At 44.7% G+C, this 25173-nt stretch overlaps 1 protein-coding gene across 2 annotated transcripts in view; it reads right to left on the minus strand.

Annotated features, from left to right (window-relative positions):
* Positions 1 to 4478: 4478 nt before the first annotated feature.
* Positions 4479 to 25173, minus strand: part of LOC144493879 (scavenger receptor cysteine-rich type 1 protein M130-like) — a 102207-nt gene continuing 81512 nt past the window's right edge. For both annotated transcript variants that reach the window (XM_078213457.1, XM_078213456.1), the window contains 5 exons: positions 19161 to 19457; positions 14642 to 14941; positions 10674 to 10970; positions 6289 to 6396; positions 4479 to 4757 (listed from right to left, as the gene is read on the minus strand). In XM_078213457.1, coding sequence (XP_078069583.1) covers positions 4681 to 4757; positions 6289 to 6396; positions 10674 to 10970; positions 14642 to 14941; positions 19161 to 19457 — 1079 coding nt within the window. In that variant the 3' untranslated portion in view covers positions 4479 to 4680. The remainder of the gene's footprint in view (positions 4758 to 6288; positions 6397 to 10673; positions 10971 to 14641; positions 14942 to 19160; positions 19458 to 25173) is intronic.

Below are 25173 nucleotides of genomic sequence, written 5' to 3' on the forward strand. Positions count from 1 at the left end.
TTTCATCAGGCCCAGGGGACTTATCGACCTTCAGTTTATTCAAAACTGCCAGTACATCCTCCCTCCGAAAAACTATTTCCTCCAGCCTATTAGCCTGTAACACCTTCTCTTCCTCAAAAACATGGCCCCTCTCCTGGGTGAACACTGACGAAAAGTATTCATTCATCACCTCGCCTATCTCTACTGACTCCATACACAATTTCCCACTACTGTCCTTGACCGGCCCTAACCTCACCCTGGTCATTCTTTTATTCCTCACATAAGAGTAAAAAGCCTTGGGCTTTTCCTTGATCCGACCCGCCAAGGACTTCTCGTGCCCCCTCCTTGCTCTCCTAAGCCCCTTTTTCAGCTCATTCCTTGCTAACTTGTAACCCTCAATCGAGCCATCTGAACCTTGTTTCCTCATCCCTACATGAGCTTCCCTCTTCCTTTTCACAAGACATTCCACCTCTTTCGTGGTTCAAAGTATCTTTTTGCAACCTTCTCCATCAGAAATCCATATCCTTTGATCACTTCCATAACAGACAGTCCTGATAGAAATTTGTCACACTGGAATTAAAGTCAGCAAGCGGGATTGCAGCTGCAGTGTCTGCACACTGCAGAACACTGGCGCGAACTGTAGTCGGACAGGTAGAGCAGCTCTAGAATGTGTAGGAGGTCTATCGCTTTTTGCAGATAGCAACATAGAAAATAGGAACAGGGGAGGCCACTTGGTCCTTAGAGCCTACTCCACCATTCATTGCGATCATGGTTGATCTCAGAGATATGGGGTGGCATGGTTGTACAGTGATTAGCACTGCTGCCTCACAGCGCCAGGGACCTGGGTTCAATTCCGGCCTTGGGTGGTTGTCTGGGCGGAGTTTGCATGTTCTGCCCGTGTCTGCATGGGTTTCCTCCAGGTGGTCCAGTTTCCTCCCACTGTCTAACGCTTGCGGGTTAGGTTTATTGGCCATGTTGAATTATCCCTCCGTGTCAGGGGGATTAATAGGATAAATACGTGCGGTTAAGGGGATAGGGAATGGGTGGAATTGACTCGATAGGCCGAATGGTCTCCTTCTGTAATGTAGGAACTCTATGGATCCCACTCAAAAGCTTCATCCCGCCTTCCCCCATATCCAATCGTATCTGACTCGTTCTTGAAAACATACAATATTTTTTTCTTCAACTGCTTTCTGTGACAGCGAATTCGACTCTCAGTGAAAGAAAATCTCCTCATCTCAGTCTTAAACAGTCTTTCCCGTAACCGCAGAGTGTGAGCCATTGATTTCAGACTTCCCCGACCATCTGGAACACCCTTCCTGCATCTACCCTCTATAAACCTGTTAGAATTGTATAGGTTTCTATGAAATCCATCCCCAGCCATCATTTCTTCTGAATTCCAGCGAATACAGTCCTAATCGATTCAATCTCTATTCGAATGTCAGCTTCATTGTGACTGCCTCTCTATCCATATTTAGCAGCTGGCTACATTTAAGATTGCCTCTGTTTCATGATAGTCATTCCGTGGCATTTGTGTGGCGTGAATGTTACTTGCCACTTATCAACCCAATCCTGGATATTGGCCAGATCTTGTTGCATTTGAACACGGACTCCTTCAGTATCTGAGGAGTCGCAAATGTGTGCTGAACATTGTGCAGTCATCTGCGAATATCCCCACATCTGATTTTATGACGAATACAAGGTCATTGATGAAGCAGCTGAAGATGGTTGGTCCGAGGACACTAAAGCTGAGGGACTCCTGCAGAGTTGCCCTGGAGCTGAGATGACTGACCCTGCACAACCGTCTCCTTACGTGCCAGGTATGAGTCTAACCAGAGGAGAGTTGCCCCCGATACCCATTGATTCTAACTTTGCTTGGGCTCCTTGAAGACAAACTTGGTCGGATGTGGCCTTGATGTAAAGGGCTGTCATTTCTGGTACTCAGCTTTTTTGTCCATGTTTGAACCAAAGCTTTAATGAGATCAGGGGCTGAGTGACACTGACGAAGCCCAAACTGGGTATCACTGGGAAGGTCATTGCTGAGCAAGTGTCGCCCGAGAGCGCTGGTGATGACCCTTGCACCACTTTACTGATGATGGAGAGTAGCCTGATGGGGCGGAAATTGGCTGGGTTGGATTTGTCCTATTTCTTGTGTCCAGGACATAATGGGCAATTTCCCACATTTTCAGATAGTCTGGCTGACACAAGGACATATGCCTACCAACCTACCACAAATGTTATAATATTTCCCCGTGTATTCTGATTCAAGAGATGCTGAAAGGTTTCTGTACGCAAAGGATCATTTTGGCTGCAGGAATGTAGAACTGGAGTCACAAGTAAGAGTTTTGCTGTTTCTGTTGAAGGGAGGCTTTCTGTCCCTTCAAACGAGAGAAACAGTCACTTTATCTGATGCGACCCAGGATGTTAAATTCTGGAGACTGTTATTAAATAGACTGCAGACGTGATTGCAGTGTTGAATGTAAAAGCTTTCCTGTTGGTACAGCCAGGGGCAATGTTTGTATTCAACTGATTCACTCCATATTTGTTTTTGAGATTTAAATTAAGAAGCAACTTTGAAGGGGCTGCACGTGGCTGAATGAGTGTGTGAGTGATTGAGTGTTTGTGTGTGTGTTTATAAGTGTATGTGTGTGTGTATAAGTGTGTGTGTGTGTATTTGAGTGTCTCTGTGTCTTTCGCTTTGGGTGTTGTTTTACCTTTGCGTTTGTTTACAGGAGTACCAGAGATACAATCAAAATATTAGCGATTCTTCCCCAGTGCAGAACCCCTCCCCCACAAGTCAAAAATCACAAGTCAAAATGGATATATCAAGCTAAAATAATGTTCGGCAACACTACGAGCGTGTTCTGGGGATTTAACTGCAGGAATAGATAAGGATGACCAGTGAATGTGAAGCAACTGAATTTTCAGAACGATTTCAGTAACGTCTCACACAGGAGATTAATGAGCAAAATGAGGGTAGATGTGTCCAACCATCGATCCCTATCAGTCTGGTTGTCTGACTGCCTACAGTCTGTCTGTCTATTTGCCTCTCTCTCTTGTTCTGTCTGTCTGTCTGTCTGTCTCTCTCTCTATCTCTCCTCTCTGTGTATCTATCTGTCTGTCTGTCTCTCTCCATCTCTCCTCTCTGTATATCTATCCGTCCGTCCGTCCATCCATCCGTCTCCCTGTCTATCTGTATATCTGTATATCTGTCTGTCTATCTATCTGCCTAACTATCGGACTAACTGTCCATCTGTCTCTCTCTATCTATCTATTCATCTATCTGTATACCCGTCTGTCTATGTTTTCTTCTGTCTGTATCTCTACCTCTCTACCTACCTCTCCACACCCATATTGCCACCGAACCCCATCCCCCTCCCCCCCTCCCCCTGTAACCTCCCTCCCCCCGCTCCCCAGGCCAGTTGACGCAATCACTGAATGCAGTGTTCCAGACGTGTTCTGTCGCACAGTCACGGTTGCAGAACAGGATTGTTCAGATGCACCAGGGAGACGGTTTGCGTTGGAAACTTATTGCCCACGTAGCACTCTCGTTTTTGTTAAAAATTGTAAGACTGCAAATTTCTACTTCTAGTGGCAACTACTTGGCCTTGTCCAACAGAATGGCACACGGGAAATTGGAACACCACCACCCTAAGGTTCGCCCTCCAAGCCGCAGACACAACATCCTGACTTGGAAATATATTGGCTGTTCCTTAAATGTTACACTGTAATAGAGTGACTCTCAGAGCAGTACAGTAACTAGTCAGAGAATTCAAAGAACGAAGCATTGTTTTCTTAAACAATTAGAAACGTCAATTAGTTAAACATGTACTTTTTCACCGAATGATAGAAAGGAAAGGTTTGCACATTTGTGTTTACGACAGATGGCATTGCGACAGTTTGTTTCACATCAATGTGTCACTCTTTGGAAATGTTGGTCCTTTCAAAGGCTGGCATTTATACAATACTTGTGAAAATAATAGTACTGCATAGCTTTAGTGGAGGCAGACTGTTGACAGCTGATGAATCACAATTCATGAACTGTGCTTATCCAGACGGAGCTCCTGGTTCTTGTTTCATTGTTGGTACATTTCAAATTCTGGAACTGATTGATTCGGTGATAGCTGAAGAGAGTGGGCAATGTTCGTTAATGGAGATCAGCACACAGTCCGTAGAAGCATTCAATGCTGCAAGATGATTGAAATATTACCGTTATATCGATGTTTTATGCCTGTAGTGATTAATGATGCATAGTACTGTGCCTCGCGTATCATTAATCCTCTGTACAGCATCATAGCATTTTGCAGTCATGAGCACAGAAGTAAAGGGGGAGCGATCTTATATATTTAAAGTGGCAGAACGTTCTCTCAAGAGCCGGTTACATGATTTGATGATGGTGTCATTAGGGTGTTGCATGGGCTGCTCTTTTCGTTGTGCTCTGTACAGGCAACTTCTCTTTCAACAAATCTGCACTTTTTACTCTGAATCCATGTGTGCAAGCCATATTTCTTTTTTCTTTTTGTTTAGAACCCACGACGCCCAACAGAGTTGGGGACAGGACAGTTACCAATTATTTTCCCAAGGCATTCTTGGAACATGCTGCAAAATTTCTTCAGGCCGTTGGAGCTCACACTGGAAATGTTCATGTTCGAATGGTAAACCATGCACCTTGTGTTGCACAGTGGTGATATCTTGATTTTCTCAAAGCGTGGTCTCTTTGGTATATATTGGATTAGCCACATTGAAAACCATGGTAGATTCGTTCAAGACGGCATCTCCTTGATCAAAAAGGACAAGAGAAAACATGTTTGCTGCAAGCTCAGTCAAGTTGTGATGTTCAATGTGCCATGTATATCAGAATTATATGCTTCACCACACTGTCCCACCAATCACCCCGGTCCTTCCCTTTCCTGTGAAACATTAATCAAATGTGATAAATCTGCTACGTGTTTCGTGGTTTGCTGTGAGAATATTTTAATGGGATTGGATGATAATGCTTCGTGATGATATCACTATTTACAGATGGCTGTAGGTCCCTTCAATGTTGTCCCAGATGAAAACTGACGTTAGGGAAGGGAATCCGTCATAATGCTGAGATCGCTTGGATTTTGAGGTCAGCTTGGGGGTCGTGACTGCAACCATAAATATATCGGGAAGGCTAATGGAATATTGGTCCTTATTTTGAAAGGGTTGGAGCATAAGAGTAGGATAATCTTGCTGCAACTATACAAGGTACTAGTGAGGCCACATCTGGTTCACCGTGAGCAATTTAATCCCCTTAATTCCCATGGAAAACACTATTTCATTGGAGCAAGTACAGAGAATGTTTACTCGGATGATCCCCAGGATGGAAGGATTGTCTTATGAAGTAAACTTCATTCTCTTTGGAATTTAGAAGAATGAGAGGTGATCTCATTGAAACATGTAGGATTCTTAAGGAGATTGTCAGGGAAAATGAGAGGATGTTTCCACTCATGGAAGAGCCCAGGAACAAAGGATGTAGTCTCAGAATAATGGGTGCCAATGTCAGGCTGATATGAGGAGGAATTTCTTCTTTCAGAGGATTGTGAGTCTTTGGAAAGCCTTGCCACAGAGAGCTGCCGGCTTTTCGAATATTTAAGGTTGATATTTTGATCACTAAGGATCAAGGGTTATGGGGAAAGGGCTGAAAAGGGGACATGAGGAATATTGGATCAACCATGATTCTACTGTACAAAAGGGATGTTGCAGAACCTTTTCACCTTGGACTCATTAGGCCAAGAATGCCAAATTTGAAAGGGAGCAACAGTTTATGTGGTGTAACAAAAATAGGCAGCTTGATGTCCACGTGGACTCTGGAAGTAAGCAAGCTTATGCCGGATAAGTGACCCCCAGAACCTTTCTCCATGGCAGCGCCTCAAACACATATACTGGGTGGGATTTTTCTCCCACCCTGCAGCATGATTTGCGGTGGTGGGAGGCGGCATGCTGTTCACTTACGGTCCCACTGTTGCCTAAGAGGCTTCCCGTTGAATGCACCCCTTTCCACCAGGAAACCTGTGGTGTCTGTGCACCGTCTGTGGGATTGTACGATTTCACCAATGTAAATGGCAGAAAGATTTCCCGCTCCTTCCAGATGCACTATAAATTGCCACTCCCTCTGGAATTTGGCATTCTTCTGTCTCTTCTCATGAGTTCAACGGGAAGACGTTGGCAGTATGTCTATTTTCTCAGTGATTTGCAATTGATGGGATTTTCTCATCACTACAATGAAACATTTGATCCATCAAAGCTTGAAATTATTAAATGATGTAGAATTTGCCCTCTTACCTTTTTTAGTTTTTAGTCTGATTGCCACAACAACAGCAACGACAACCATCATTAATGCCACCCCAGTCACATAAATAAAGCGTATCAGTAATTGGGTGGATGACCTGGCTGCAAAATTGAAAACAGTTGCGTTAGACAGATAGTTTATGTGTGTGTGTGTGTGTGTGAGAGTGTCAGCATCTATCACATTTTGTAGTCAGTTGCGTTGCGAATTTCTTGGGGAGGTCTTGGTCTAGTGATATAGTCTGCTGGCCAAATGGTATTGTCTGCTGGACTAATGACATAGACTACTGTCCTAATGGTGTAGTCTACTTAACTAGTGGTATGGTCTACTTGACTAGTGGAATAGATTACTGTCCAAGTGGTACTGTCAACTGGCCTAGTGGTATAGTCTACTGGACAAGTGGTATTATCAACTGGACTAGTGGTACTGTCTACTGGACTAGTGCTATAATCTACTGGCCTAGTGGTATTGTCTACTGAACTAATACTCTAGTCTACTGGACTAGTGGAATTTTATACTTGACTACTGGTACTGTCTAATGGGCTAGTGGTATAGTTTACTGACCTCGTGGTATTGTCTACCAGACTGGTGGTATTGTCTGCTGGAAAGATAGTACTGTCTACTGGACTAGTGGTATAGTCTACTGCCCCTTAATGTCCAAAAGAATGTTGTTTGCGTTGATTGGCAACTTGAAATTGCCCCATAGTGTCCAAAGTTGTGGAGGCTACGTGGATTTCCCATGATAAATTGCCTTGCGGTATTGTTAAATGGACAAGTGCTACTGTTAACTGGACCAGAGTTATCATCTACTGGCCGAGTGGAGTAGTCTAATGGCGAGTGATACTTTCTATTGGCTGAGTCGTATTGTCTACTGGCCTAATGGTATTGTCTACTGGCATAGTGGCATTGTCCACTGGTCTAGTGGTACAGACTACTAGTCTAGTAGTATAGACTACTGGCTAATTGGTATTGACTACTGGCCAATGGTATTATCTAATGGATGAATGGTATAGCCTATTAGCCTCGTGGTACAGACTATTGGACTTGTGGTACTGTCTAGTTGACTAATGGTATAGTCTACTGGACTAGTGGTACTGTCTACTGGAGTAAAGGCATAGTCTATTCGCCTCGTGGTACTGTCTACTGGACAAGTGGTATAGTCTACTGGCTTAGTGTTATTATCTACTGGCCTATTGGTATTGTACACTGAAAGAGTGATATTGTGTTTTGGACTAGTAACTGGACGAACAATCCGAATGCTCTGGAAACCTGAGTTCAAATGCCACCAGAGCAGATGGTGAAATTAGAATTCAATATAAATCTGGGATTAAAAGTCTAATGATGACCATCAAACAATTGTTCATTGTTGTGAAATCTCATCTGCTTCACTAAGGCCCCTTTAGGAAATGAAATGGGCGGCCCCGTTGCTAAACCTGCTGCCTCAGAGGACCAAGGACCCGGGTTTGATTCCAGACTTATATGTCTGGAGTTTGTACATTCTCCCCATGTCTGTGCGGGTTTCCTTCACGTGCTCCGGTTTCCTCTCATCTCCAAAGATCAGTAGGGTAGATGGATTGACCATGCTAAATTGCCTCTTAGTGTACAAAGATGTGTAGTTTATGTGGATTGGCAATGCATAATTGCTCCTTAGTGTCCAAAGATGTGAATGTTATGTGGATTGCCCATGTTAACTTGCCCCTTAGTGCCCAAAGATGTGCAGTTTGATCGATTGCCCATGTTAAATTGTCCCATCGTATCTAAAAATGTGTAGGTTATGTGGAATGGCCATGTTAAATTGCCCCTTAATGTCCAAAGATATGTACGTTATGTGGATTGGCCGTGCTAAATTGTCTCTTGGTGTCCCAGGATGCGTTGGTTATTTGGGTTGGCCTTGCAAATTTTTCCCTTATTGTGCAAAGACAATACCATAAGACAGAAAGATATAGGAGCAGAATTAGGCCATTCGGTCCATCAAGTCTACTCCGCCATTCAATCATGGCTGATAGGTTTCTCAACCCAATTCTCCCACCTTTTCCCCGTAACCATGGATCCCCTTACCAATCAAGAACATATCTATCTCTGTCCTAAATACACTCAATGACCTGGCCTCCACAGATTTCAATGACAATGAATTCCATAGATTCACCAACCGGTTACTGAAGAAATTCCTCCTCATCTTGATCCTAAAGGGTCATCTCTTTACTCTAAGGCTGTGCCCTCGGATCCTAGTCTCTCCTACTAATGGAAACATCTTCCCCACGTACAATCTATACAGGCCTTTCAGTATTCAGTAAGTTTCAGTGAGATTTCCTCTCATCCTTCTAAACTCCATTGATTACTGACCCAGAGTCCTCAAACTCTCCTCATTCATCAAGCTTTTCATTCCAAGGATCATTCTAGTGAACCTCCTCTGGACACTCTCCAAGGCCAGCACATCCTTCCTTAGGTACGGGGCCCAAAGTTGCTCGCAATATTCGAAATGTGGTCTCACCCGCGCCTTACAGAGCATCAGAAGTACATCCCTGCTCTTTTATTCCAGTCCTCTCGAAATGAATGCTAACATTGCATTTGCCTTCTTCACTGCCAAGTCAACCTGCAAGTTAACCTGAAGAGAAACCCGAACTAGGACTCTCAAATCGCTTTGTGCTTCCAATTTCTGAATTCTCTCCTCATTTAGAAAATGATGTATGCGTCTACTCTTCTCACCAAAGTGCACAACCTCATGATTTCCCACTGTGTATTCCATCTGCCTCTTCTTTGCCCACGGTCCTAACCTATCCAATCCTTCTTCAGCCGCCCTGCCTCCTCAATACTAACTGTCCCTCCGCCTATTTTTGTGACATTGATATATAAAGTGAAAAGTAATGGTCTTAACACTGATCCCTGCAGAACTCCACTAGTCACTGGCTGCCATCCTGAAAAGGACCTCTTTATCCCCAGTCTCTGCCTTCTGTCAGTCAGCCAATCTTCTATCCCTGCTTGTACCTTGCCTCGAACACCATGGGCTCTTTTCTTACTTAGCAGCCTCTTATGAGGCACTTATTCAAAGGCTTTCTGGAATTCCAAGCAGATAACATTCACTGGCTCTCCTTTGTCTAACCTGCTCGTTCCCTCTTCAAAGGATTCTAATAGACTTGCCAGGCATGACTTCCCCTTGATGAAACCACCGTGACTTCGCCCTATTTTACCATGCACTTCCAAGTATTCTGGAATCGCATTCTTAATAGTGGGCTCTAAAATCTTACCAATGATCAATATCTTGCTAACCTGCCTGTAATTTCCCATCTTTTGCCCCCCTTCCTTCTGAAACAAGCATGTTACTTTAACAATTTTCCAAATATCTGGGGTCCTCCCTGAATCCAGTGATTCCTGAAATTTCAGCAATAATCTCTCCAAGATCTCCTCAGTTACCTAGTTCAGAATTTTGTGTTGTAGTCCATCTGGTCCAGGTGATTGATCCACCTTCAGAGGTTACAGCTTCCCTACCACCTTCTCCTTAGTAATGGCCATCATACTCACCTCTGCCCCCGACTCTCTTTAATTCCAGGTATATAACTGGAATTAAAGAACCGAGACTATTGACACAAAGTACCTATTCATTCTCTCTGACATTTCTTTGTTCCCCATTACGGCTTCTCCAGCGTCAACTTCCAGCGGTCCAGTGTTTGCTTTTACCACTCTCTTACCCTTTATACATCTAAGAAAAACTCTCACAATCTTCTTTTGCATTACTGTTACCCTCATATTTCATATTCGCCCCTTATTTCTTTTTCAGTTGTTCTCTGTTGGATTTAAAGGCGTCCCAGTCCCCTCGTTTCCCACTTATCTTCACTACACTGCAGGGTTTTTCTTTGGCTTTTATGCTGTCAATAACTTGGAAGCCCTGGTTGCTTCGTCCTCCCTTAATGTGCTCTTCTTCCTTGGGGTGACATTTTGCAGTGTCTCTCGAATTATCCCAAATAATTATTTCCCAGAAACTCCTGCCATTGCTGTTCCACCATCTTTGCTGCTAGTCTCCTCTCCAACCAACGCTGGTCCTGTCCTTCCCAACGACTCTGTGCACATTAGGTTGATTGGCCATACTAAATTTCCACTTAGTGTCCAAAGATGTGCAGTTTACATGGATCGACAATGTGAAATTGCCCCTTACTGTCCAAACATGTGTAGGTTAGATGGATTGGCTATGCTAATTTGCTTCTGAGTGTCCAAAGATGTGCAAGTTAGATGGATTAGCCATGCTGAGTTGCCACTTTGTGTCCAAAGATGTGCAGGCTCTGTGGACTAGCCATGGTAAATGCATAGGGTTATGGGGAGCGCATGTCAGGTCACAAGTGGCCTGTATTTATGGTTAGACGCCAGTCAATGCAGGAGTCTCACTCACCGTTCACTGTCACCTCTACACGTTCACTGATAGTGGACGCTACGACCGTCCCATTTGCCATCACCTCATAGCCACAGGAGTACACTCCTCCGTCACCTTGAGTCACGTTGGTGATGGTGAAGATAGCAATATTGTCCTTCAATAAAACAGGTCGGAAGCGGGAGGAACTAACATCGTCCACCCTCTGAATGAAGAATGACACGCCAGGGTGATCTCGCATGTTCATACAGGTAATAGACAAGTTCCCACCGATATCAACGTCGTCTGAATCTATTGATATAACTGGCTTCAACATCTCTGTAAAAGAGAGGAAGAAATGAGAGAATATGGCTGAAAGTTGATGGAATCTGAAATATGAATGGGATTGGCACCAAGAACTGTAGAATGTTGCCACTGTTATTTGAAGTTTGCAAATTTGTCAAACATTTTAACGAGTGATTTTGGATGCAGTTTACATGCTACCGTACCGTGGGCGGCACGGTAGTACAGTGGTTAGCACTGCTGCTTCACAGCTCCAGGGACCTGGGTTCGATTCCCGTCTTGAGTCACTGTCTGTGCGGCGTTTGCACATTCTCCCCGTCTGTGTGGGTTTCCTCCGTGTGCTCCTGTTTCCTCCCACAGTCCAAAGATGTGCGGGTTAGGTTAATTGGCCATGCTTAAATTGCCCCTTAGTGTCCTGAGATGCATCAGTTAGTGGGTGGACATGGGGGTAGGGCCTGGGTGGGATTTTGGTCGGTGCAGACTTGATGGACCAAATGGCCTCTTTCTGCACTGTCGGGTTTCTATGGTTCTAAACCAGACGGAATAACAATCTATAAGCAGTTTAGGATATTATGTTGAAGTCAAGGGTATTGAATGGTAGGTGCAGCATATACCAGGTGCTCGATGCATTATTGTCCATTTTATACACCGGCCATGGCCCGTTTGACAGCTCCCCCTTCTCATCCCGTCATTTTCTGTATTTTATTCAACGTGGCAGGAATAATGCAACTCTGCTTCAATAATTATTATTTGCTAAAAGAATGTGGACGGCAATGGCAAGACAAAACCTTTATTGCCCATCCTTGGCTGCTTTTGAGAAGGTGGTGGGTGAATAGTTTTCTTGAAGCCAATGCAGTGTCTTGTGGTGTAGATGCACCCACAATGCTGGTCGGGAGGGAGTTCAAGGGTTTTAAAACAGCAACAGTGAAGGAAGGGCTGGCACATTTCCAATTCAGGGAGGTGAGTGACTCAGGTGGGACTTGCATTTCATGCGTATTCCCCATACCTTCTGCCATTGCCCTGGTGGTAGAGGTCGTGAGTTTGGAAGATGCTGTCCAAGCAGACCTGGTGAGTCGCTGCATTGCACTTTGCAGATGGTACACACGGCTGCCACCATGCAACGGTGGTGGAGTGAGTGAATATTTGTGGAATGATTGCCAATCATGCGGGGCTGCTTTGTCCTGAATGGTGTCAAGCTTCTTGATTGTTCATGGAGTGGCACTCGTCCAGGCAAGTGAAGTGTATTGTGCTCAGCTCAAATTAATCAAGGTCCGTCCGACAAATTTATTGGAATTCACCTGCAATTAAGGTTGATTAACATCGGGGCAAGTGAACTCACCAAGTAACCACTTGACAAGTAGAAAATCTATGGGCCTGATTTTACCATTTTCATTCTAAGTGCTGAATCTGGGCGCAATTCAGATCCGACTTGGGAATCTGCTTTCACATGCCCCACCATACGCACTCAGCCTGAAAGAAAAGTCGCGGGTCCCATTCGCGCTGTGGGCGGGGCTTATCACCCCCAAAACGATCGGAATTCTGAACTGCGCATGCACAGTTCGAAAACAAATTGAAAAAGCGCGCCCGTGTCAGATCACTCCCGGGAGCGAAAAGCGGAGAAAGCGGCCTGGGAGCGAAAAGCGGGAGCGATGGTCCCCACAGACATCACTGTCCTCCGTATCCACCCACACCCCCCCACTACCCAGACCAATTGTGACTCTCTGCCCCCTTCCCTCCCACTGATCGCCCACAGAGTGGCAGCAGACCCCCCTGCACCCTCCCGGACCCCCCACCAAAGATCCATTTGCCCCTCCAAAAGTGAGCGATCGGGCCTCCCCCGCTACCCCCACCAGAGATACATTTTCCCTGCCTCCCTCCTCCCCGCCACCCCCACCCCCCCGATAATGATCTGGCCTCAATCACTAACCCCCCAGAGAATGATCTGGCCTCACTCCCTTCCCCCAAAGAATGATCTGGCCTTACTCCCCACCCCACCAACCCCCCAGAGAATGTTCTGGCCTCACTCCCCCATCCAGAGAATGATCTGGCCTCACTCCCTCCCCCCCCCCCCCGCCCCCCAAGAGGAACAGCTGACCTGCCTCCTCCCTCTCCCCACCCCCTCACCAGAGAATGATCTGCTCTCCCTCCCCCACAACCAAACAACGATCGGCCCTCTCCCCCTCCCAACCAGACAACGATCAGCCCTCCCCTCCACAACCGGACAACGATCAGCCCTCCCACCCCCACAACGAGACAACGATCGGCCCTCCCCCCCCTCCCCCACCACAAGACAACGATCGGTTCTCCCTCCCCCCTCCTCTCCACCAGAGATACATCTGACCTGCCTCCTCCTCCTTCACCCCCCCCCCCCCACCACAGAATGATCTGACCCGCCTGCGACCCGCCTCCGCCCCCCGCCCCCACCACCGTTCTGAGTCAGAGACCGTTGGAAGCTCTGAACTTACTCTTCAGCAGCTGGAGCGCCCGATTCAGACTTTTATTCAGCATGATCATTTTGGGCCGATTCCGGATTGGTGAACGTGGTGGTAAAGGGGGAAATGCCGATAAAGTTCGGCGGGCAGTTCATTAATTCAATTTAAATGCATGCAAATACATTGAAATCGCTGTTGCGCCCATTTTGGGCGCGAATCGGATTGCGGCCATTCCCGGGCATCGGTAAAGTGTCAATCTGCACGGACGTGGGTGCGGATCGCGTTAATGGCCCCACACCCGAAAATGGGTGCGACGCAATGGTACAATAGGGCCCTATGACAGCATTCATCGTTGCATCCCTCCCCCCCCCCCCCCCCACCGTCCTAGTTCTGGACTATTTTTCACAATCAACTTGTCCAGTAACATCTAAAAGGACAAGGGAAGCAGACAAATGGGGAAAACAACCAACTGGAGGTTCCCCCTCCGAGGCCCACACATCATCCTGACTTAGAAATATATCAGCCGTTCCTTCACTGGGGTCAAAATCCTGGAACTCTCTCCCTAACAGCACTGTGGGTGTACCGACACCACACGGAATGACTGATGCCCAAGAACAATCCTGGAACTCCCTCCCTAACAGCACTGCGGGTGCACCTACACCACACAGTTCTGACTGATGTCCAATAACAATCCTGGAACTCCCTCCCTAACAGCACTGTGGGTGTACCTATACCACACGGACTGACTGATGTCCAATAACAATCCTGGAACTCCCTTCCTAGCAGCACTATGGGTGTACCTACACCAGTTCAGAGTGATGCAAATATGGCAATGGATGGAGGTCTGTTGGCGTGTTACATGTGTGTCGATTTCGCAAACAACCTAGAATCATAGATTCCCTACTGCGTATATGAAAGCCATTCGGCCCATCGAGCCTTCTCCGACAACAAGCCCACCCAGGCCCTATTCCTGTCACCCCATGTATTTATCCTGCGAGTCCTCCTGACAATAAACGGGAATTTACCGTGTCCAATCCAGATAACCTGCATCTCTTTGGACTGAAGGAGGAAACCGGACCACCCAGAGGAAACAACTGCAGACACAGGGAGAATGTGCAATCTCCACACGAACAGTGACCCAAGGCTAGATTTGAACCCGTGTTCCTGGCGCTTTGAGGCAGCAGTACGAACGATTGTTCCTCCATCTTCTAGGTGCGCATGCTGCGATTTTGGGAAGCAAAACACACGATGGGGGGCGGTAGCGGGGAGCATTACCTTCAACAGTTAGAAGCATAGAGTTACTGGCGTGTGATGATAAATGCCTGCCCAACACGGTTATCCCGCACTTGCAGGTGTAACTTCCTTGGTCCATCTCGGAAATATTGCCGATGGTGAGTGAGACAAAGTCATGGCCGGAGACAGCATCCAGGGAGTGGAGCAACACGCTGTCCTTGTAGAAAGTGAAAGAATTGACATGGTTCCGGTTGGGATCCAAGCAGCTGATGGTCGCTATACTTCCTTCCATATATCGCCCGGATTGGTGGTCCATTGAAATAACTGCCCTCACCGCCAGTCCTGTAATGACAAGTTCAGAATTAAATGATCTTGTAATTTGTCTCGGTACTTAAAACATATGTAAGCACATTGTTAGGGTGCTGGATCAGAATCCCAAATTACATTAACAGGCAGACAAGATCCCAACAATTTTCGCATAAATGTGAGGCTATGATGCTTCCTTGCGGGACAAATTAGGGATCTTTGATGTTAAAACAAACTTTATTTAATAATCGTTTAAATCTAACTCCAACAAATGAAGTAGCCTAACTATTAAGAGTCAAACAATATTTTAAAATGAAGATGAAACAGCACAACATTTTAACTCATGACTGTTCCAGTTCGAAATGAACAACATTCTTCATACAAACAGAAACATCACTTTCAATACTGTTTGCAGCCATAAATATACATGCCAGTAGGGTTGTTAACAGCCTTGAAGTTTTCAAAGAGATTTTGTGCAGAGAGCAGCTCACAGAATTGCCTTTAAGCAGACCCCAGCCAGAGCTCAAAAGCTGTTTTCTCTCTGCTACATGCCTCGCTCCTCTCATTAATCACATTATCATATGACCTGTCACTCTAATTCCTCCAATCAAAAATCTCAGGAGATCTTTAATTTTTGTGAACAAAATTCATTAGCTCTCTCATAAGTCAACACTACATTGCTAAAATGCATGATTATCCTGCTGTGAGGACTCTGTGCCTTTCAGAAATGCAATTGTGGTATGTTTCTTATGCATGATTTGTTATAGCACTTCTATGTAAGGGTGCCAATTTATATGTACATGGCAGACCCTGTTGTTCTTGCAGCAGCATAAAGGATATCAATTGGTAGAATGTTTCAAACTGGAGTAATGAAGGGTCGCTTTCTTAGTATTTTCCCCTCGGATTTTTCAGAGTGCCTTGTCATTAGCTTGACTGACAGGGAGGATCATAAGTCAGGATGGGGCTCGGCTCACAGAGAGAAAGCCAGAATGGTTGATGTTTGAAAACTGCAGAGAGACGCGGCCATTCTTTCTCTCTGACATCTGGAGATTCGGGTCTGCCAGAAATTAGGTTTGTTTCTCTGAATTTCCTCTGCTTCCGGTCACATCCTTCTCTGGAAATTGTTGTATGGGAGTCAGAAGGGAGTCTGTATCTTTCCAGAGGGTTTAAATGGCTAGATATCTAGCATCCATGTGAACAAATCTGTTTTGATGCTAATTGGTTCTGACGTAGGACTTATGTCGCTGACAGTATTGCTCAAGTTGGAACTATGGAGGTGGAGAGCTGGTAAAAATATACTTTGTCATATTTAAGCATTTTAATAGGTAAACGTTCTGCTAATTCTGTTTGTTATGTTCGAACTGTGTTCTTAAATAAAGTTTGTTTTAGTAAAAGCTTCCTAATGGAGCAATCAAATCATACCTGGAGGTAAACATCTTATACTCAGCATGCTGCCAAAATAAACAAATACTAAACAATACACTAACTTCATAATATACCTTGGAGTTTCTGATCTGCTCCCCAACATTGCTTTTCAAGCATCTGAGCTGTATTTCTTCCAGATATACCGACGAGAAAAAACTGAACTTTGAAACATTCCCCTTAAGCATTAGAAAACAAAAGAGATACCCATAGCAATTGCACACTACTATCACATCATTCGTTCAGACACTGGCCCCTGGAGATAGATTATGTTTGCAATATTGTGCAAGACGTTTTGGTAACTGACTGGCCCTGAAAAGCAATACGTGATTCTAAATTACATGTCTGGGAATGGGCGCTATAGCAGGTGCGAAATATTAGGGTCCACCCCTCATCTAATGTCATTTAACCTAACCGCTGGAGATGATGATGGGCTAATCAATCACAGAAGGCTTAGCTCAAGATCGCCAGCATAGATGGGTGTGGAGGGGAGCTTGGATAATCTTTCTCCCGTCAGTTTCAACGCCAGGTGATTTCCCTTCTCAGTGAATCAAAGGTGCAGCGACATCAAGGTGGGCCACTGAATGGACGGCTAGCCCCAGTTGGTGTGAAATTTCTCAGTAGGTCCCTGAGACATCTATAACGGAGACTAATAGCACCATTCAGGATAATTTCCGTTCATTGTGGCAAAACAAATTCTATCTTAATCAAAATCTATCTTAATCAAAATCTATATTTACCAAATAAATCTATATCAATAATCAGGCAGGCATAGATTTAAGTAAAGGGGACAGGAGATGGTTTGTACCAGGAAGTTCATGACTCACCAACTTGATTTTTGAAGAGGTGACAAAGAGAATTGTTGAGGGAAGAGGTGGGGATGTCGCTTACATGGACTTTAGTAAGGTATTTGACAAGGACTCACATAGCAGACTGATACGGAAACTGAAATCACCTTGGATTCGGGTGGGCTGGACCGATGGATACAAATCCGGCTTGGTCATGTAAGACACAGAGCAACGTGGAAGGGTGTTTTGCAGAATGTAAGTCTGTAGCTAGCTAGTGGTGTTCTGCAGCGATTAGTGGTGGGACCTCGGTTGTTGTCGGACTTATAAATGATCTGGAGTAAAATGTGGCTGGTCTGATTAGTAACTTTACGGAAGACAGGAAGATCAGTGAAGTTGCTAATAGAGCTGGAGATTGCCTCAGGATACAACAGGATATATAGATAGATTGGAGACTTGGCCACAGAAAGGACTGATAAAGTTTAATCCGGACAAATGCGAGGTAATGCATTTTAGAGGATCAAATTTAGATGTGAATGACACCGTAAACAGCAGAACCCTTAGGAATAGTAACACAGAGGGATCTGTATGCGCAGGTTCACAGTTTCCTAAAAGTGGCAAGACAGGTGGCCAAAATGATTAAGAAGGCATATGGCAGGATTGCCTTCAAAAACTGAGGCATTGAGTACAAGAATCGCCAAATCATGTTGCAGCTACACAAAACCTTGGTTCGGTCACATTGTGAGTATTGCGTGCAGTTTTGGTCACCACACTACCAGAGGAGTGTGGAGTCTTTGGCGAGAGAGCAAAGAATGTTCACCAGGATGTTCCCCAAAAGCTCCCAATCTATCCTGTCCAGCTTGCGTCCTGATTGAACATCTCTACCATTCCTGATTACTGTGAGAAATCTCGGTGCTAAGGAGAACAATGTAGTGAAAAGAGATTGCTACCTCTTTTGCCACACATTTCCGACAGTCCCTGAGAAGATCAGTCAATAAGAAATTTGGAATGACTTCAACAAGGCCCATGAAGAGCATAAGCTCTCTGATTAAGATAAGGATTGTCTGGCTAATCAGGGAGCCTCAACGATATGAAAATATTGGAGTATCAGGGCTACCGATTCTCCAGAATCTGACTTTGTTCCTGAAGCACTGTTACAAATGGAATTGCGTTCGTAAATTAATGGAATCTTTTGAAGGGACACCGGCCTCTGAGTGGGCATTTCAAAAATGACCCAATAAACAATATATGTCTGTAGACATCTTTGTAATGTGGATATGCCGGCGTTGGACAGGGGTGAACACAGTAAGAAGTCTCACAACACCAGGTTAAAGTCCAACAGGTTTATTTGGTAGCAAATATAAGCTTTCGGAGCGCTGCTCCTTCGTCAGATGGAGTGGAAATGTCCACATTTCCACTCCAAATGTGCACATTTCCACTCCATCTGACGAAGGAGCAGCGCTCCGAAAGCTTATGGTATTTGCTACCAAATAAACCTGTTGGACTTTAACCTGGTGTTGTGAGACTTCTTACTGACATCTTTCTGGACAGATAATTAAGCATCAAACCGTTTGGACAATGACAGAGGGGGAGGAAAAGATGAGATTGCACTAACATTTTGCGACTATTCAAGACTACGTGAGGCAAAGGCATAGTCGTATTTCAGCTGGACGAATAACCTAGCAATCCAGGAGAATGCTTTGGGGCCCCGGGCTCGAAACGCACCATGGCAGATGGTGAAATTTGAACTTAATTAAAATAATTCTGGAAAAAAAAAATCAAATGATGACCATGAAACGATTGTTGACTGTTGTAAACAAAATAGGTTCTTGAGGGAAAGAAATCTGCCGTCCTTATCCCATCAGAGCTGTTTACGACAGCAGACCCCAACAACGTGATTGACTTTTAACTGCCGCTCTGAAATGGCTTGGCACTCAGTTCAGGGCAATAAATGCTGATATTAGCAGCGAAATCCACTGAACAAACATATAAAAAGTATCCATTTATTATTCTAACTGACGTTATTGCTAACCTCACAACTCACTTACTTCGGACAGTGACAGATTCACTGGGTAATGAAGGAATCCATCGCCCTGCCACCTCTCTCTCATACAGGCAGGTGTAGTTTCCGTCGCCGTCCCGATCGGCAGTTCCAAATGAATAAGCAACCGGGTCATGTGTCGTCTGGATTTCGGTGGTGACATTGCCTGCAGACGACATGAGCGTCCATCGAAGGCGGCTGAAATCGTAGCGGGCAGGAACAACGCAGGCGATTCTGACATCTTCTCCCGACAGATAGACTGGATAGGTGGGACTCAGCAAAATTGTCGGAGGAGGTGGCACATCTGAAATGACACAAGATTTTGCTGAGGTTGCACTCAGATCAGTGGAACTCGAACAGCGCTTTGGGAAAAAGAGGAAAGAGACGCACCATCAAAACTTCTCATCTTGGACCCAGCTCCGTGACGATGCCAGATTGCAAGGCGAAGCCCTGATTTTACCGCATGGAAGGAGAGTGCTGAATGGTTGCCAGGTGGCATCTAACTAGCGGAGAAATTGCAGTGGAGAATGCAGCAGGGTACAGCGAATGGCTGCCACTCAAACCCGTCTCCTCACCCCAACGTTTAGTACAACAGGCGCCATGCGAGGGCATATTCTTTTGCATTGCAAAGGTTAAGAAACCCTAAACTAGAGTTAAGGGATTTATATTTGGATGGGGGAAAATAAGGTATCGTTTAAGATGGGTTTAGTTTAATACGTATGTGCCTGGAGTGGAACTGTGGATAGATTTCAGGTCAGAAAATGCTTGGCCATTTAGCAGTTTGAAAGCATTAATAAAGGTTTAAGTGCAAATTTAGAAATCACATGAACTGAATAAAGAACAAAGAACAAAGAAAATTGCAGCACAGGAACAGGACCTTTGGCCCTCCAAGCCTGCACCAACCATGCTGCCCGACTGAACTAAAACCCCCGACCCTTCCGGGGACCATATCCCTCTAATCCCATCCTACTCATGTATTTGTCAAGACGCCCCTTAAAAGTCACCACCGTATCTGCTTCCACTACCTCCCCCGGCAATGAGTTCCAGGCACTCACTACTCTCTGTGTAAACAATCTCCTCGTACATCTCCTTTAAACTTTTCCCCTCGCACCTTAAACCTGTGCCCCCTTGTAATTGACTCTTCCACCCTGGGAAAAAGCTTCTGACTATCCACTCTGTCCATGCCTCTCATAATCTTGTAGACTTCTATCAGGTCACCCCTCAACCTCCATCGTTCCAGAGAGAACAAACCAAGATTCGACAACTTCTCCTCATAGCTAATGCCCTCCATACCAGGCAACATCCTGGTAAATCTTTTCTGTACCCTCTCCAAAGCCTACACATCCTTCTGGTAGTGTGGCGACCAGAAATGAACACTATATTCCAACTGCAGCCTAACTAAGGTTCAATAAAGCTGCAACATGACTTGCCAATTTTTAAACTCAATGCCCCGGCCGATGAAGGCAAGCATGCCATATGCCTTCTTGGCTACCTTCCCCACCTGCATTGCCACTATCAGTGACCTGTTTACCTGTACACCCAGATCCCTTTGTCTATCAATACTTCTGAGGGTTCTGCCATTTACTGTATATTTCCTATCTGTATTAGACCTTCTAAAATGCATTACCTCCCATTTACCTCCCTTAAAACAGGAAGGGCTGAATTGCCAGACAGGAGGTTTCGGCAGCGTTTTGCCAGACTGATATCCTGGGATTTTGTTTTTCATGAGTGGAAGGTGGAGATATTGACGAGAGCAGGACTGCATTGACTTGAGTTCCAGGATTCTTCTGGACATCAGTCAGTCCTGTCGGATGTAGGTACACCCACCTTATTCTTAGGGAGGGAGATCCAAGATTTTGACCCAGCGACAGTGAAGGAACGGCCGATATATTTCCATGTCAGGATGTTGAGATCCTCGGGGAAGAAACTCCAGCTGATGGTGTTCTCAGGTTTCTGCTCGCCTTGTCCTTCTGGGTGGTAGAAGCAAAGGGTTTGGCGGGTGCTGCCCAGTGAGCCTTGGTGACTCGCTGAAGTGCATCTTTTCGATGGTACACACGGCTGCCACTGTGCATTGGTGGTGTATTAAGTGAATATTTGTGGATGGGGTGCCAATGTAAAGGGGTCGCTTTGCGCTGGATGGTGTGGAGCTTCTCGAGTTTTGTTGGGAGCCGCACCCATCCAGGCAAGTGGAGAGTATTCCATCACACTCTTGATTTGTGTCCTTGCAGATGGCAGCTTTTGGGAGTCAGGAGGTGAGTTACTCGGTACAGGATTCCAGGACATTGGCCTGTGCTTGTAGCTACAATATTTATATGGCTGAGACCCAGTTCAGTTTCTGATCAATTGTAACCACCCCAGGATGTTGATAGTTAGGGGGTGGGGCGGATTGAGCGATGATAATGCCATTCCATGTCAAACTAAGATTTCTCTTGTTGGAGACGATCATTAACTAACACTTGTGCCTGACGCAGATGTTATTTGCCCCTTCGCAGCCCAAGCCTGCATGCTGCCTAGGTCTAGTTGCATTTGGACCCGTACTGTTTCAGTATCTTTGCAGTCATGAATGGTGCTGAACATTCTGCAGTCATCAGCCAACATCTGACATTATGAAGGAAGGAAGGTCATTGATGAAACAGCCGAAATTGGTTGGGCCTTGACTGGTTGGATTAAAATACCAGCAGCTTCCATGGTGTCATTCGAACCCATGTCCCCAGAGAATCAGGATTGCACCTCTTAATGTCTAATCCACTGATGATACCATGAAACCCCCATTGATATGTTGATGATAAACAATATTATATCTTGGTTATAACAGCTCTGCACTATTCAGATCCTAAAAAAGGTAACATTTGCCAACGGGATATTTGGATTAATGTATCGAATAATTTAAAATTCACTGCCTGACAAACCAGTCCAAAGATCTCAGCGATCTTTATGCAAAGTTGGAGCACATCTAAATGCAATATAATTGCATTACAGAAAACAAATAGGATTAATACAGCTGAGAAAATATGATAGGTTATAAGGAAGGCGGTTGACCATCAACGAACCTTACAGGAATTTAGTAAGTTTCACTCACTCATGATATTTATTTTAATTGGAATACTCGGATCGGAAGGTAGCCATCGACCAGCCATTTGTATCTGATAGGAGCAGGTGTAACTCCCTCCCTGGCTTGCGGTCATGCTCCTGATCGGATAGGTGAGAGATCTCTGGCTCCTGATGCTCTCCACGACAGCGATCGAGTCCTTCAGTAACTGAAATCGCCCGGCTGATTCCCCATGTGGAACTTCACAGGTAATGGTGACTGTTTCACCTGACACATAGACTGGCTGTTCAGGAATTGCCGCGATTTTGGGCTGAGGCCGAGTATCTGAGGTAATAAAATTGCGATACATAAATATCTCTAGCTGTTCAATGCGTTTGGAAATCAGATTTAAAAACTCAAAGTGTATTATGAAGCCAGAATAGACCCCAATAATCTTCTATTTTGTCATTAATGTGCAGAAAGATATTTCAAGACCGGAGCGATTCTACTGACAAGCTAATAAGCTTTTATGAAAATCAACCTCATTTAACAAAATGGTTAAACGATAACAAATGGACCATCTTAACTTTGAACAATTGAGAAATACTTAACCATGACAAGGTACAATTTTAACTGCTAACCCATCACTGTTATTTCCAATCAAACAAAATTTCGCTTTTGGACTTACACCCCTCCCCCCCCCCTTTAAAATAAGTTAACAAGCCAGAGACAGACTTGCTTTAAGTTAGGATAACAGTCCTGGAGATTTCAGAAAGCCTCTGGAGAGAGAGATAGATAGATAGATAGATAGATAGATAGATAGATAGATAGATAGATAGATAGATAGATAGATAGATAGATAGATAGATAGATAGATAGATAGATAGATAGATAGATAGATAGATAGATAGAGAGAGAGAGACCACTTTCTTCTACCATAAGACCATAAGATCATAGGATACAGGAGCAGAATTAAACCACTCGGCCCATCGAATCTGCCCTGGTATTCAATCACGGCTGATATTTTTCTCATCCCCATTCTCCTGCATTTTCCCCACAACCCTTGATCCCCTTATTTATCAACAACATCTCTAACTCTGTCTTAAAGACACTCAATGACCTGGTCTCCACAGTCTTCTGCGGCAAAGAGTTCCACAGATTCACCACTCTCTGGCTGAATAAATTCCTCTGCATCTCTGTTTTAAAGGATCGTCCCTCTAACCTGAGGTTGTGCCCTCTGGTTCTAGTTTTTCCTACTGGTGAAAACATCCTCTCCACGTCCAGTAGCCTGTAAGTTTCAACAAGTTCCCCCTCATCCTTCTAAACTCCAACGAGTACGGACCCAGAGTCCTCAACCGTTCTTCATACGACTAGCTCTTCATTCCAGGAATCATTCTTGTGAACCTCATCTGGACCCTTTCCAAGGCTAGCACATCCTTCCTTAAGTATGGAGCCCAAAACTGCTCATAATACTCCAAATGGGGTCAGCCCAGAGCCTTATACAGCCTCAGAAGTACATCCCTGCTCTTGTATTCTCGCCCTCTCGACATGAATCCAATTACATTTGGCTTCCAACCTGCACGTTAACTTTAAGAAAATCTTGAACAAGGGTTCCCAAGCCCCTTTGTGCTTTTGATTTCCGAATCATTTCCACATTTAGAACATAGTCTATGCCTCCATTCCTCCTTCATCCCTCCAAAGAGCATGACCTCAGATTTTGCCACATTGTATTCCATTTGACACTTCTTGCCCACTCTCCTAACCTGTCCAAGTCCTTCTGCAGACCTCCCCCCCAAAGGCCTTCTGGAAATCTAAATAAATCATGTCCACTGGTTCCAGCTCCAGGCAGTAAATGCTTGTAATTTACAATGAAAATGAAACTTATTTTCCTGCAAGCTCAGCTCCTCCCATTAACCAAGTGATTATGTCACTGTCAATCGACCTCATCAAACACTGTTTGGCTCTGCATACCTAGTCTACATAGAAACTGCTCACAAATCATCTTCAGTGGGATTACTCCTGGAGCAAATCATCTTATCCTCACATATGTGAAAATAAAATAAAAATGGCAGGGTCGAGTCTGGAATCCTAATGTAACTTGGGGTTTTGATCGAGGAATCTAATACTATGGACAGAGGCTGAGTAAACTAGGTCTATATTCTCTAGAGTTAAGATATATCATTGAACGGTATGCAATTTTATCAGATTTAAAAGGGCAGAACCTTAGAGACTGTTCGCCTCGTTGAGCATTTTAAAACACAGTGGCATATAAGCAGGATAAAGGGACTGAGATGAGGAGAGATTATTTCATTTCAAACGGTGCTGATCATTTGGCAGTTGCTACCCCGAGGGATGTGGGTGCTTCATTGTGGAACAAATTAAAGGCTGGGATAAATAGGTTTTGGTTACTCAAGTAAGGAAGCGATTTGGCGAGAGAGGGGGGAGGAAAATGGCCTTGAACCCTCAAGTTCAACGTTGATCAGAGTGAATGATGGAGCAAGTTCCAGGAGTCCTGTACTTTACATCTGCACCTCATTCTTCTGATCGTATATTCAACTAAGTGGCTTTGATTTCAATCATCTCTCAGATCATCAAACCATCAATCTTGATATCTCAGTTGTAAATGCTTACACTTATTTGAAAGACTGAAGTAGAGGAGGTTTTCCCTCAGATTATCTGATGAATTTGACTAACTCAAGCCCAGACTAAAAGCGACTTAATTTCTTCAATGTCTTTTGCATAGCGTGGAAATATCTGAAAATGCAACAAATTTTTTTTCACCTCTGTCCTGCAACCCCCTAAGTTGGGAATTTTATTTTAAAAAAGAACAGAATTAATTCCTTTCAGGTTTTAGCAAGCTCTCTGGAAATTCTTACTCAGTGTCTTTTATATAGTGTGGAAATATCTGAAAATGTTTCACCTCTCTTGCAAGTTAAGTTGGGAATTATATCGGAAAAAGAACAGAAACCTTTCCAATGCAGTTTTCGCAAGC

This window comes from Mustelus asterias, chromosome 5, assembly GCF_964213995.1.
Source record: "Mustelus asterias chromosome 5, sMusAst1.hap1.1, whole genome shotgun sequence".
Taxonomy (NCBI): domain Eukaryota; kingdom Metazoa; phylum Chordata; class Chondrichthyes; order Carcharhiniformes; family Triakidae; genus Mustelus; species Mustelus asterias.